Here is a 15,120-nt window from a genome sequence, read left to right as displayed (position 1 = left end):
TTGGTGCATAAAAACTGACATCTCCTTACATAACCACATTACTTCAAAGTGAACATGTTGATAATTATTAATGGTTTATTCATTTGAAACAACCAAAAAAATGACACCATTCAAAACAAAGTTAAGAAAATGGTTAATTAACAATTATGTTTATCATTTTCTCCTTTTGGCTTTATGAGTTCAACTTTATTACGCCGAGTAAAAAAAAAAAAATGTTTAGCGTCCGTGTTTCTCAAAAAAGGGAAGGAGGAGGGGATTTTTATTATTAATTTTTTATTTCAAGATGGCCGCCATTCCTTTTAAAATGTCAAATATGCATTGTTTTTTCTACTGCTCAAACACACAATACATAAATGAAAAATTTTGGTCAAGACATTCTGACAAGACATTCAGATTGTTTTGAATAACCCTTTGTCCATAAAAAAATAAAAAATAAATCATTAAAAGAATAAAATTTTAAAAAGTGCATACAAAAATAAAATAAAAAAATAAATAAAAAAGGAGGCCGCCTTCAAAAAGGAAGCGAGCGGGGACGCTAAACATGTTTCTTTTTCTACTTGGCCTTAGTTGTAATAGAGCTTTTAATTATGACGTTCTGGCCTAGGCACCTGCCAGTAAAGGATGTAGTCCGTTATCCACGGAGGTATCATAGACAGTGGTTTGTAGATAAATTTGATGTCGTTTCCAGGCATGTAGCGTCGCCATGGCCAACGGGCACAGAGGGCGTGCTCCATAGCATCAGTGACTAGATGACAGGATGGAGAACATCTGTCGAGAACCATCTCAACCTTTGAAAGTACTGAGGCAAGAAGAAAATGAGATGATTCATGTCAGTCAAATATTACAAATGTGCTTTTTTTTTTTTTTTTTTTTTGCCAAACTCAATCAAGTTTATTCTTGTAATGAACAAAATTCAATTTCAGATTTAAAATATTTATTGTCATAATTAAAAATCATGAATTTGCTTCCCAAGTAGAATAAATAAAAGTATATGGGATATTAAACAATAGACAATAAGAATTGAACATCTCATAAGCTCTCTCTATATATAATAATAATAATAATAATAATAATAATAATAATAATAATAATAATAATAATAATAATAATAATAATAATAATAATAATAATAATAATAATAATAATAATAATAATAATAATAATAATAATAATAATAATAATAATAATAATAATAATAATACATTTGTTAAGCACCTAATGCAAAAAGCCTCTAAGTGCATAAAGAGAACAATAAAACAAACAATAAGAGAAAGATACAAGAAACAAATAAGCAAATTACAAAAAAGCAGCTTTAAACTGCTGCAAAGTATATATATTTATATTTCATTTATTTTATAGGGACCAAGCCCTTGATAAGCTTAGGCTTTCTCCTGGTACCCTCCTCTTGTACCTTTTGTTTGTATGTTTTGTGATTTTTTATTGTGATATTCGGAAATAAAACAGACAAATAAATAACAAAACATACAGTCACATAAAAGGGTGGGGGCATCCGGTTTATACAGAAAATAAAATATACATAAATTATGTATAAATTTCCGTTGAAGCCACCAGCCAGATATACACTTACATGCAGCTCGAACATTGGTTTGGGGCATAAAACATAAAAAAAGAAATTTGTTTCCCTTGTTTTAATTCCTTATACCATATCTCGCAAGCTCCCTCTCCAGATACAGCCTGTGCTGCAAAAAATGTATATATTTCTCTCTTTTTTTCAGGTAGATAAAATCGACAACAATTAAATGCACATTAATTAGGTGAAAAAACAGGAATGAGCAATTTACATGTATATATACAGAGGAGGGAAAAAGAAACAGCTGGAGCCTGAAGGATTGCCTAAAAGAGACACACTGTCTAGAGGCTCTCCCTGAAGAGACTAACAATAAATTGAAGTATAAAAAGATATACATATACTAACAGCCAAAAAACATTACAAATACGCATACAAAATACACATACAATTAGGGCATACAAGAAAGGTTAAAACACAAATGAAAAATACCTTAGCACAAAAGCTAAAACAATCACAAGAAATTACTCTGACTGAACAAACACCCATAGAACCTACTCCTGGGTGAAGAGTAGCAACTATAGTTCAGTGTCTTGCTCAAGGACACATATTGTGTCATCACCGGGATTCGAACCCACACCCCAACGATCGTCTTGGATACCATAAATTATATCTGGTGCACTCGACCACTCGAACATAAACAGGATGCTTGATTTAGTACGCATTCATTTCAAAACTAAAACAACAAACACACGAGTAAACAAAACAATAGGGCTTCAGATGAGAGGACGGAGCCTGATAAAGCCAAATCCAAAGCCAAAGCCGTAGATTTTAAAAGGACCTAAAAATGATACTTACACTTATCAAGATACTTTGGACCATACACTGCCTTCTCCTCTTTGGGTAGCCTGTTCCATACATTGGTCACTGACGTCAATGTAGAATCTCTTGCTACAATGTTGGTCTGGAAGAAGCCAGGCTCAAGGATGTGAACAGTGACACCAAATGCCCTGCAACTTACACTGCAGAATAACAATAACAATAACAATAACAATAACAATAAATTTTATTAACAATAACAATAAACATAAATAAACAATAAAAATAAAAATTTAAATACAAACATTTTTAAATGCTTTTTTAAAAATAGCGCCAAAATCCACCTTAACAAAATTGCTCGAGACACTTGACAGATTAAAAGTAGAACAAGCAGGCAATAACTATACCAAAATATATAAAACAACTGGAAGTATAAACAGGAATTCCGTGAACCCCTAAATAAAACTAAGGAGACAAACAAGAAGAACAAGTTGCATTATCCTCAAAGTAAAACACTTCAAGAAAGAAGAAGTAACAAATATTTAACTTAAAGGAGTTAGTTAATTAAAGACAAACAAAGATTATACTAACAAACAAAAAAAGAGAGATGCTTTAAGCACAAATAGCTAGGCAAAAATAAATTATTCTTACCAGAATAAAGTTACCAGCAAAAAAAAAAACATTTATGTACCAAGCCTAAGCTATAATGAGCAGATTAGAATTAGAGTTACAATTATAGAATTAGAACTAAACTGTTCACATAAATATATACAGACATTTAGTTTCCATTGGCACATAGATAAAACAACAGTCAAAAGCAATGGTTACATCCATGATTATAACCATGTTTAAAGAGAGTTTAAAAGAACAGAAATATACACACTCCAATAACACCAATCTAAATACGATCAAATTCACACAATTTTCCCTCTACCTTTCTGCATAAAAAATATCTTCCTCACACTCACCGTAAAGCATCGGAGAAAGCCTCCACTCCAAGTTTAGAGATACTGTATCCCCCGATGGTCGCGGGCATAACGGCCATAGCACTGGAAACATTTACAATGCGCCCTTTCGCTTGTCGTATCAAGGGGAAGAATTCATTGGTCACTTCAATGGTTCCCATTAGGTTCACGTCCAGTACTCGTTGTATTTCACGCTTCTCCAACCAGTGATAGGGAACTAGGATTCCTGCTATACCGGCGTTGTTAACAAGGCCCCACAAACCTACATCAAGAAAAAAGACAATGATTCAATTTGAATCAATTCAAATCAATTTAATCAACATATTATTTCTATATTGATTGGTGAAAAAAATTGAACTTTTTTCAAATACAGTTATTTAAGTCAAAGACAAGAACAGTTCAAAATAACATTTAGTATCTGTGTATTCAAACAACAACAGGCTTACATTTGGATCTAGGGGAACAAAAGTAGGAAAATTTTACACTGCCGAGTATTTTAAAGGGACACACCGGCTCACCGTGTACGCAGTTTAGGGCTGTAGAATCATAAATAATGTTTTTATAGACGGTTGCTGTAAAAAAAAAAATCATCAAAATGTCACGTAATTAGCGAAAAATGATTAAAAAACCCAAAAGCGGTAAAAGGCCAGCGTAAATGTGTTTCCTGCCGTTGCAACTGTCCAGTCTTCTTGACATCGTCGCATAATATTGCAAGTAGACTGGTGCTTTGTTTATAGCAACGTTTTACTACGACGCACCATAAGGATCCAGTCTATCCATAAAGTATAACCAACCAGCATATACGGATCAGGCACATCCTTCGACGATGGAGGTAGTCGTGCTTCGACGTACATCCAACGATCGTCACGAAGAACACAAAAAACTAATCCAGAATATGATGGGACAGTGACAAGCAAATAAAGCATTCCTGGCACCAACTTTCTGGTGAACTTGTGGCTGGTGGCTGACTAAATTTTTGAATAGTAAAGAAGACATTTTGTGAGCAGTATTTTCTGCTAAACAGATGAAACTGAGGGGCCCTGTTATTCACAGTGAAACATTTTATAATCTCGGGGGGGGGGGGGGGGGGGGGGGGAATCGTGAGGGATTCAAAAGCGTCCTTGTGAGAGTGTATTTTGAAATGTAAGCGTAGCTGCAAATCTTAAACCGTAAGCCTAGCTTGGCTCGGGATTGAAAGCATAATTTTTGATTTTAGCGTAACAAACCTAAATGATGTATATGGATTGTATGGATATGGAGTAGCTGCGTAGCTTGGAACGCAACCATATCTTTTGGAACGTAAGCATATCTTGGAACGTAAGCGTAGCTGGGTATCTTGAAACGTAAACGCAGCTGCGTATGGAACGTAAGCGTAACTTAACTCAGGATTGAAAGCGTACCTTTTGTATATATAGCGTAACTTGAGAAGGAACGTAAGCAAAACTTGGAATGTAAGCGTAGCTTGGAACGTCATATTTTGGAAGGTATAAGCGTAGCTGGATATCTTGGAACGTAAACGTAGCTGCATATGGAACGTAAGCGTAGCTTGACTCGGGCTTGAAAAACGTACATTATAGAGTAACTTGAAAGAACGTACACGTAGCTGAGTAGCTGCGTAGCTTGGAACGTAACCAAATAATACCTCAACAATCTCAAAAATGACACTTCATTCACAGAATTAAAAAATATTTTTTTGACAAAATTTTGCTTTGAGGGAATTTTTTTATAATATTTTTTTCAACCTTTTATACAAAACTTATTTTTCACCTGTTCTTTTTTCGATCGGGGGCTCCGGTTTTTTTAATCCTTTTTTTTCTTGTTCATAAAACATTTTTTAAGCTACTCACACTGTCAATATAACAAAATGCGGTATTCCTACGTTTTGACATCGTCAATCTTTTTTATTGTTTCCTGAAAACTCCTAGCAAAAAGAAATTAGGAGTCATGGAACAAAACAGAGTATAATATTGGAACGTTGCGATCATAATAAATAACAGATTTGACACGAGGTGTACCGACTGACAAACCCACGATGACAAACATGTACTCTGATGTCTGGCTTCCTACCCCTCCCAAGCTCACGGCAAGACCCGCAAGCCAGGAGTTCATAGCGCCCGGGATTACACCTCCAGTCCCCCACGAGACACCGCATGTGCGGTACGTGATATGCCCCGAGTCTTACGTTCCGATTGCTCCACGCTGTGGGGCCATATAACAAGCTTCCGTTACACGGACTCTTTGAATGCGAATCTTACGTTAGATTTTTCACTATTATTTACATTTTGTAGCGATAATTTGAATACATGATCTTTTTTGTCAATTACTCGTTAATAATTTTGTGAAAAAAAGATTTAAATTTGGTTTGGTAAGTTACTTTTAGACGGCTGGAAGTAAAACTAGCCCGGAAGGTCACGTGATTGTTTGTACCACTTTTTGGTTAGAACAATCACGCAACCTTCGTTTTTGTTTTAAAATGCTCACAAACGGCCAAATTTGATGATTTTTTTTAAGGACTGTTCTTCTTCATTCCTGGAAACCCGTTGAATACATATCTTAGTCTATTTTGTAGCCCAAATAGCCCAATTCGGCCGGTGTGTCCCTTTAAGGCTTGAAACTTGCCTTTGTCACCCACAATCGTTGCAACTCTATCCCGAGCCCGTTGTATACTCTCTGTGTCTGTAACATCCATGACAATGCCAGTGACAGTCCTTTTTGGGGCTTCCCTCTCTAGAGCTTCAAGCCCAGATTCGGACAGACACGCCGCGATGACATGACAACCTCTCTTCTGTCCTAGATATCGTGCCAAGAGGTTACCGAACCCCGAATCGCAGCCTGTAACAAGGATGTACTTGCCGGTGACGTCTTTGTAGACTCGGTCCATGATGTCTTGGATGATTAGTGCAATGATGACCACCAAAGCAATTATGACTAGCCATGATGCCATGGTTTTTTATTACGCTATTTAATATACTTTATTCTGCAATGAAATAGAAAAAAGAGACTTGTTAACCATTTCAAATGAAAGTTGAATTTTGCCAAAATTGTATAAAGACACCAGGTTTTTTTTTTAGGGAAGTGATCTCAGAGTTAAATGGGATAATTGTAGCTCACGCCTAGCTGGTCCCCGCGCGTCTGCAGCTATGATAATCTGTCAAATGTAGTGTTTTGTTATCAGTCCGGAGACAAATAAGGAAGGCCTGACACCTTGTTTTGGGGTTTCTCACTGATACGTTAATACTCTGCTGACAGATTTATTCACCATCCGAAGAAAACCTATTACAAACATAGATCCATAAATCTAATTAATTATCATGCATGTAACGACTAATATTTAAGATTACTTTTCCACAAGTAGCCTTCCACCTCAGTTACACTAAACAAGTCTACATAACGGAGTAACTATAGAATACAGGTACACTCGGAGCTCTATCTGCGCCTCCGCGGAGGCGGAGCCGCGGTCACGTACGTTTTAAGTAACTTGGTCGTAGCATGGAGGAAGAAAATAGCTCTTTACTACTTGATTGTATTGAGTGCAATTGATGAATACAACAGATAAAATGTTAGGGTCGTAGGGAGTCAAAGTGTGACGTGAGTGGTGAGGTAGGTGAAGCAGCTGATAGAGGGCGTTTTAGGAAGACGTGCATTTGATGCAATCGTGAAGACGGGGAAGCTGGAGGCGTGGAGGCGCGGAGGCGCGGAGTCGCGGTGTTGACAATGGCCGATAGAGGGCGTCTTTAGGAAGACGGGCATATGATGCAATCGTGAAGACGGGGAAGGTGGAGGCGCGGAGGCGCGGTGTTGACAATGGCCGATAGAGGGCGTCTTTAGGAAGACGAGCATATGATGCAATCGTGAAGACGGGGAAGGTGGAGGCGCAGAGGCGCGGAGTCGCGGTGTTGGCAATGGCCGATAGAGGGCGTTTTTAGGAAGACGGGCATTTGATGCAATCGTGAAGACGGAGAAGGTGGAGGCGCGGAGACGCGGTGTGGACAATGGCCGATAGAGGGCGTCTTTAGGAAGACGAGCATATGATGCAATTGTGAAGAAGGGGAAGGTGGAGGCGCGGAGTCGCGGTGTTGGCAATAGTATATGATGCAATCGTGAAGGCTTATTTCCCTTTTTTAAATAATCCTCTAATGGGGTCAAGTGTATGAGGCCAATATTAATAATTGTAAGGAATTCGGGCTTTCTTTCCCTTTTTTAAATAATCCTCTAATGGGGTCAAGTGTATAAGGGCAAGTTAATAATTGTACGGAATTCGGGCTTTCTTTCCCTTTTTTAAATAATCCTCTAATGGGGTCAAGTGTATAAGGGCAAGTTAATAATTGTAAGGAATTCGGGCTTTCTTTCCTTTTTTTAAATAATCCTCTAATGGGGTCAAGTGTATTAGGGCAATATTAATTATTGTACGGAATTCGGGCTTTCTTTCCCTTTTTTAAATAATCCTCTAATGGGGTCAAGTGTATTGGGGCAATAATAATAATTGTACGGAATTCGGGCTTTCCCTTTCCTTTTGTTTAAATCCTCTAATAAGGTGAAATGTATGAGGGCAATATTAATAATTGTACGGAATTCGGGCTTTCTTTCCCTTTTTCAAATAATCCTCTATTGGGGTGAAGTGTATGAGGGCAATATTAATTATTGTACGGAATTCGGGCTTTCTTTCCCTTTTTTAAATAATCCTCTAATGGGGTCAAGTGTATTGGGGCAATAATAATAATTGTACGTAATTCGGGCTTTCTTTCCCTTTTTTTAAATAATCCTCTAATGGGGTCAAGTGTATAAGGGCAATATTAATAATTGTACGGAATTCGGGCTTTCTTTCCCTTTTTTTAAATAATCCTCTATTGGGGTGAAGTGTATGAGGGCAATATTAATTATTGTACGGAATTCGGGCTTTCTTTCCCTTTTTTTAAATAATCCTCTATTGGGGTGAAGTGTATGAGGGCAATATTAATAATTGTACGGAACTCAGGCTTTCTTTCCCTTTTTTTAAATAATCCTCTAATGGGGTCAAGTGTATAAGGGCAATATTAATAATTGTACGGAATTCGGGCTTTCTTTCCCTTTTTTAAATAATCCTCTATTGGGGTGAAGTGTATGAGGGCAATATTAATTATTGTACGGAATTCGGGCTTTCTTTCCCTTTTTTTAAATAATCCTCTATTGGGGTGAAGTGTATGAGGGCAATATTAATAATTGTACGGAATTCGGGCTTTCTTTCCCTTTTTTAAATAATCCTCTAATGGGGTCAAGTGTATAAGGGCAATATTAACAATTGTACGGAATTCGGGCTTTCTTTCCCATTTTTAAATAATCCTCTAATGGGGTCAAGTGTATAAGGGCAATATTAATAATTGTACGGAATTCGGGCTTTCTTTCCCTTTTTTAAATAATCCTCTAATGTATTAGGATTCGGCCTTAATTATATCGGCAATATTAATAGTTATTAATTATTTGTACGGAGTTCCCATAATTATTGAAATAATCATCTAATGGTCTTGTGAGTTATCGTATAAAATAAATTGACAACACAGCTGCGCATTAGCTGAGCACAGTTGTGTATTTTGGAGCCTAATGAGGGCGCTGTTGTGCATCTTTCAGAGTGCCCCCTAGGTTGCCAAATATTTATAGTTAAAGGAACACATTGCCCATGGATCGGACGAGTTGGTCAAAACAAAAGCGTTTGTAACCGTCTTTTATAAAAAGCATATGGTTGGAAAGATGTTTTAAAAGTAGAATACAATGATCCACACAAGTTTGCCTCGAAATTGCGTGGTTTTCCTTCTACTGTGCGAACTAACATGGTCGGCCATTTATGGGAGTCAAAATTTTGACCCCCATAAATGGCCGACGTGTTAATCGACGAGGTAAAAGGAAAACCACGCAATTTCGAGGCATGTTTGTGTGGATCATTGTATTCTACTTTTACAACATCTTTCTACCCATATGCATTTTATAAAAAACGGTTACAAACGCTTTTCAAAGACCAACTCGACCGATCCAAGGCAACGTGTTCCTTTAAGCAACAGAGCGCGACCTCAACTCGTGTACTGTGTACGTATGAACGTCACCGCGACTCCGTCTCCGCGGAGGCGCAGTGGAAGCTTCGAAGTGTACCTGCATTCTATAGTTGTGCCTACAGGCATAACAATTACAGGTCGGATACATATCCATACAACGTGACTTCAGTTCATGTGCTGTATAATGAACAACCATTGGGCAACCATTGTTACCCAGTTTCACCCAAATTAACCCTCTAAATTTCTACTCACCAGCAACCGACACGACACACTCCTTTAGAGACCAACAACAACGAAAAAGGACGCAACAAATAGACCCCTCCGCTTAACCCGGCTAAAATTACTACGCTACACACTGATTAATTACCAAACTCACCTATAATGAGCTGAATATTGAAAATAGCATAGTGAAGATTTGTAGTAATGTGTACAATTACATTACATACAAGAATAAAGACGAGATTGAGACCCAAATTCTTTCTCAGATAAAATAATCCAAAAAGTTATGCCTTTTTGCGCCCTCTATCGTTTACCAGAGTCACTCAACAAACTTTTTATCACCGTAATTACGAAATGCCCATGAGTATCATAAAATATTGATTCATCACACAAATCACAGAGATGCCAAGCTCAGGCTCATAGTCTATTATGGAGACGTCAGTGTAATAATGTACATTAGGTGTACATTGGATTAAAACAAACTTTAGCAGACCCTACTCTTGGAACTATTATTTATGAGGTTCGCTCCGTTATTGTATCCACAGCAGACAGTGGAATGAACCTCATAGTTCTATAGGGGCATGCAAGCAGACCACTTCCCCCTAGTACTTACCATGGAGCTATCCTAGCTCTTCCTCTACCACAGTTTCACCATGGAGCTATTTAAAGGGTTTCACCAATCCAATGGGTGGCACATCGAAAATGGCACCTAGAGTCTGCATATACATGTAGGCCTACCAGCTATTGTTACATGTACCTGTACAGGTGTATTTCACATCCAGGGCAGTGCAAATAAACATTACCCTGTCTGGTTATAATAATACAGCTAGCTGGTCATAGTCGTCACTGATGAGATCAGTGGTCATAGTCCACTGGTCATGAAGAGCACCCTCTTTGTCTGAATTGGTTCAGTTCATGGAGGTAGTTTTGTGTCTACCTCCATGTTCAGTTGTAGCAAGCTATAGTCAATATAGGCCATTTTGTGAGATCACGGCTTCATGACCAGATAGATTTACATAATGTCTGGTAAACATGGTAAATAACCCTTACACAAAAGTCCATCTAGGAGGGCCTATAGGCTGCTAAATGCCTCTATAGAAACCATTAAAGGAACACGTTGCCTTGGATCGGACGAGTTGGTCAAAACAAAAGCGTTTGTAACCGTTTTTTATATAATGCATATGGTTGGAAAGATGTTTTAAAAGTAGCATACAATGATCCACACAAGTTTGCCTCGAAATTGCGTGGTTTTCCTTCTACTGTGCGAACTATCACCATTTATGGGAGTCAAAATTTTGACCCCCATAAATGGCCGACGTGTTAGTCGACGAGGTAAAAGGAAAACCACGCAATTTCGAGGCATATTTGTGTGGATCATTGTATTCTACTTTTACAACATCTTTCTACCCATATGGATTTTATAAAAAACGGTTACAAACGTTTTTCAAAGACCAACTCGACCAATCCAAGGCATCGTGTTCCTTTAAAATAGTGTTTTGTAAGATTTTTTTTAACTATAAGATCTATAAAATTCTTACATGTTTTTTTTATAGGTCTTAACATTTCCAGACCTAACAACACTGGTGTCGGAATATAGAGCACTCACCATTCGATCATTATGTCCAACAAATATTGCACTGTGAGATTATAAGAATATAAATTACACTGCAATGAATGATGAAGTTCGCTGTATCAATAAACAGCGCCCTCGTTGTCGGAATTAATTATGTGGTAAACAAACACAAGAGTCTGAAACCAATACTAATTCAATTCCATTGCCACCGATTCCATCTCATAGTTCAATTAACTCCACTGACAAAAATAGCAAAGCCATATGAGCAACCAATTGTAGAGTGTCATGGCCGAGTGGTTAAGAGCATCGAATTCAAGTTCTGGTGCGTTTTCACCGGAGTGTGGGTTCGAATCCCGGTCGTGACACTTGTGTCCTTGAGCAAGATACTTTACTATAATTGCTTCTCTTCACCCAGGGGAATAAATGGGTACCTGCGAGGGTAGAGGTTGATATTGTGAATGAAAAAGCCTTTGGAGCGATATAAACTGTTGCCCAGGTTGTATACTCCCTAGGGAGCTGAGAAACGTTAAAAAAAAAGTGATGTTATTGGCACTATGACCAGGGCACTAATGTAAAGCGCTTAGAGAATTAAGTATTAGTTATTAGGCGCTATATAAATCGAAAGTTATTATTAGTATCATTACATTCTGCTGAAAGGCACTTTTAGTTCGTTGGGAATATAGCGCAACATTCTGTGTCATGGTAACAAACAAATATAATAATAGTAATAATAATATCAAAGTCTTATAATAGCGCACGTATCTACCAAACAAGGTACTCAAGGCGCTGAGTATGCACAAACTTTCAGAAAGATAGGTTATTCCAGTGATGGATTCTGAGACTAGCACTTATAAGGGTTTATAAGGTGCTACGGTGCAGCAGCCACAGCCAGGAACACCGGGGCGAACACCTTCTCTTTTCGATAAGTGCACTGGGTTCTTTTACATGCGTTACACAACACATGGGACCAACGGCTTTACGTCCCATCTGAAGGACGAAGCAATGGTAAAGTGTCTTGCTTAAAGACACAAGTGTCACGGCTGGGGATTCGAACCCACACTCAGCTGATCACAAACACCATATTAAGAATAATATTGATTTTGTTTTCCCCCAGCAAAATGTTCCCCTCAAAGTGCCATACCAAAGTATTATTACACCTCTTGCTCAATGGAACAAGTATCTCAACCAAGGTAAACAAATAACCACTAGGCTACTCTGGCAACTTAAGCAACCAGAACTTGAGTTTGGTGCGCTAGACAACTCAGCCATAACAAATTCCTTTTGGTAAATTTCTACAAGGTATATTGCCATACATAAACAAAATCAAAAATCGATCACTGTTTTTCCAACTTTCCAAAGAAATAGGGTCATAAAAATTACATTTTAAAATTTATTTGAGAACAAAGTCAGTGGCTATATATATGCTTTGAACATTTCCATAATTTCAACATGGGGGTATAAATCAAGGACAAAACTCAATAAGCAATGTTAATACACAATACTGCTAATATTTTATTCAAGCAAACTTTAAATATTTAGCAAACATCCAGTGATAAATTAGATCTCAATCAAAGTAAATGGAAGGTAGCACAATGAAGACAGAAAATCAACTTTTTATAAAAGGCGCAAGGTCAGATTGTTAAACTAAGAAGAAATTTTGTTTAACTGTCACAGGTTCGCACACACCCACATACCCCTCTCACTAAGGTGTGGTTTCTCATTGGGAGAGTGTAGGATGCATGATGGCAAACAGAGACACCAAGTAATTTTCCACTATTCATTTTACATATATTTTTTTATATAATTTATGTGTGCACTGTAGACAAAAATCACATGCATGTTACTTGGGTAGGATTAGAGCCTACTCAACCTTTGCAATTCTAGAGCAGTTTCTTACCAAATATCTTATTCCACTGTTTACATAGTACTGAGCAAGCACACGTTCCCACAAGAACAAGGGGATGAATCCCACCTGCTGCCACCAAAGCATTTTTGAACGACATGCACGCCTTGGTATTGACCTACGGCTCCCAAAGCAATTGCCGTGGTGCCCTGTGCTTTTGCTGTGGTGCCCTTTGTAGAGTTCAAATACAAGTTCCCTATAGAAGCACAGCCACTTTTCACAGGAAAACTGCTGTACCCCTTCTAGAATTCAGGGTCTGCAATGCCTCCAAGTCAATGCGACTATACTAACAAAATAATCAGTAAAATTCAAGGCTGTAAATGTACATGAACAGTTTTAACAATTTTTTACTTGAGCAGAAAACATTAAAATCGGCACCTTGTATACTGTTTCAGAGCAAGAAACTACAATAATGACAACTAATCTTACAATGAACTAGTATTTTGAGAAATCTAAAATCACTAGTATTTTGAGAAATCTAAAATCACAACCCCCCCCCCCCCCCCCACACCACCAAACAGGCCTTGAGATAGTTAAGGACTTCCACTAGAAATTCTTCAAGAGACCCAATTTTGAGAGAACCTCCATGATCCCTGGAATTACCAGGCCCCTTCCCCACTCAAATCTCCCCTGGCAAAGATAAAACCAAATGTTACAAAAAAATACAACATTAACAGCTTTATGACAAGTATGTACTAAAAACATCTGGAGTAAATTTTACAACAGTGACTACAATGATATAATCCTTTCTAATAAAATTGGCAGTTAACAGAGTACACAGGTTCAACCCATTTTGAAGCTGCACATTATATCTTAATGAAAACAAGCTCAATAACGATTGGCATGAAACAAATATTCTTCTAAAAGGCAGTGTATTTGATTTTGATTAAAAAGAAAATAAATTCCAAAGTTAACTCCATCTTGGTTTTTAAAATGTATAATTACCTCACAGCATTTAAGGACCTGGATACAAATTTCACACGTGCGGAGTCTTTTTAAAACGCCAACAAACGTTACAGATTTAATTAGTAATTTTTTTTAATTAGTTCACAACAAGAAAAACACTTTAATCTCTAAGAGGTAAATAACTCATCCTGACCTTCCTCACAAATAACTCTACCTAAATAATAGCACCTCAAGCCGTTTTCACCTGAGATCAATTTTGCAAGGGTCCCTTGCCAAAAAATTTGGCAAAAATTTGCACAATTTTGGCAAAATTTGGCAAAAAAATACATGTTCAAACTGTCAATAACGAACAACTAATGATATAACGAAGCAAGGAACCCCCTGCTAATTTGCTCTATTGTGACAAGGGCTTTTGTTTAGGAAGGTTTTACACAGATTAGAGCCTTCATCACTCAATACATAAGCCACAAAATTAAGGAATTTGGGATAAAACAAATGGAGGGTATTTATAGTGTAAAAAGATTGTTAAAATTTACAGCTTAGATTAATTAAAATTGAAATTGCTGCTGTTTTTTTGAACAGGTGAATGCATTTAAAAAAAACACCATAATAAAAATTGACTAGAGCGGGATTTGAACCGACGACCTTTGGTTTAGCGTGCCGACGCTCTACCATTTGAACTATCTAGCCCTACGTTTGCAAACTCCCTTATATTTATAATAAAGACCATACATTACTTGAATATGTACAAAAATATCAATCGTTCACAAAGACAAATATTTTGACATCATTCAAAATACTTTTTTTTATCAAATCCAGTGCACACAAAATATCAAGGAAACTTTTCTTTTTACATTTAACAAAACTTAAGCTTTTTAGACCCACTCCATGAAGCTTATTAAGTCCATATGTTGTACTGACATTTGTTTATCTCGTTTATTGTTTTTTAACACTTGATGCAGGTTCCTTTATGTTTCAGGCATGACTTGAAAACTACCATGACAGCAAAAAAAGTGTCAAAACAATGTGGACCACTACAAGCAGGCAACAATTCCATAAAGCTGCTAAGCACACAAATTTACTCAGCACAGAAACATTCTTGCTAAGCCGAAACCAGCCAAAATACCATGACAGTTCCTGAGAATGTTTTGCTTTGAACGAACCTTTATGAAAATGGGCCCTGG

At 37.2% G+C, this 15,120-nt stretch overlaps 1 protein-coding gene across 4 annotated transcripts; it reads right to left on the bottom strand.

Annotated features, from left to right (window-relative positions):
* Nucleotides 1–57: 57 nt before the first annotated feature.
* On the bottom strand, nucleotides 58–10,320 carry LOC139937067 (retinol dehydrogenase 7-like). Of its 4 annotated transcripts, none has more exons than XM_071932051.1 (5): nucleotides 10,168–10,320; nucleotides 5,932–6,289; nucleotides 3,316–3,574; nucleotides 2,387–2,550; nucleotides 58–799 (listed from the first exon to the last, which is right to left on the bottom strand). In XM_071932051.1, exons 2-5 carry the CDS (start codon nucleotides 6,254–6,256, stop codon nucleotides 582–584), a joined length of 966 nt encoding a protein of 321 aa, XP_071788152.1. In that variant the 5' UTR covers nucleotides 6,257–6,289; nucleotides 10,168–10,320; the 3' UTR covers nucleotides 58–581. The 4 variants fall into 4 exon arrangements, with proteins under 4 accessions (XP_071788152.1, XP_071788151.1, XP_071788154.1 ...); XM_071932050.1 differs by lacking the exon at nucleotides 10,168–10,320 and adding an exon at nucleotides 9,588–9,718; XM_071932053.1 differs by lacking the exon at nucleotides 10,168–10,320 and adding an exon at nucleotides 6,779–6,899.
* Between the last annotated feature and the right edge of the window lie 4,800 nt (nucleotides 10,321–15,120).

The sequence above is a fragment of the Asterias amurensis genome, chromosome 5, assembly GCF_032118995.1.
Source record: "Asterias amurensis chromosome 5, ASM3211899v1".
In the NCBI taxonomy this organism is placed as follows: domain Eukaryota; kingdom Metazoa; phylum Echinodermata; class Asteroidea; order Forcipulatida; family Asteriidae; genus Asterias; species Asterias amurensis.
The sequence above is the reverse complement of the archived record's forward strand: the minus strand, read 5'-3'. Positions and strand labels throughout refer to the sequence as shown.

What these genes read in the sequence shown, in the direction of transcription:
- LOC139937067 (XM_071932051.1), bottom strand. Translation starts at nt 6,256, where the DNA reads ATGGCATCATGGCTAGTCATAATTGCTTTGGTGGTCATCATTGCACTA. An exon ending in AACGATTGTGGGTGACAAAG is followed by an intron (nt 3,575 to 5,931) that starts GCAAGTTTCAAG and finishes TTCTTGATGTAG; the next exon opens with GTTTGTGGGGCCTTGTTAAC. An exon ending in GCTTTCTCCGATGCTTTACG is followed by an intron (nt 2,551 to 3,315) that starts GTGAGTGTGAGG and finishes GTTATTCTGCAG; the next exon opens with TGTAAGTTGCAGGGCATTTG.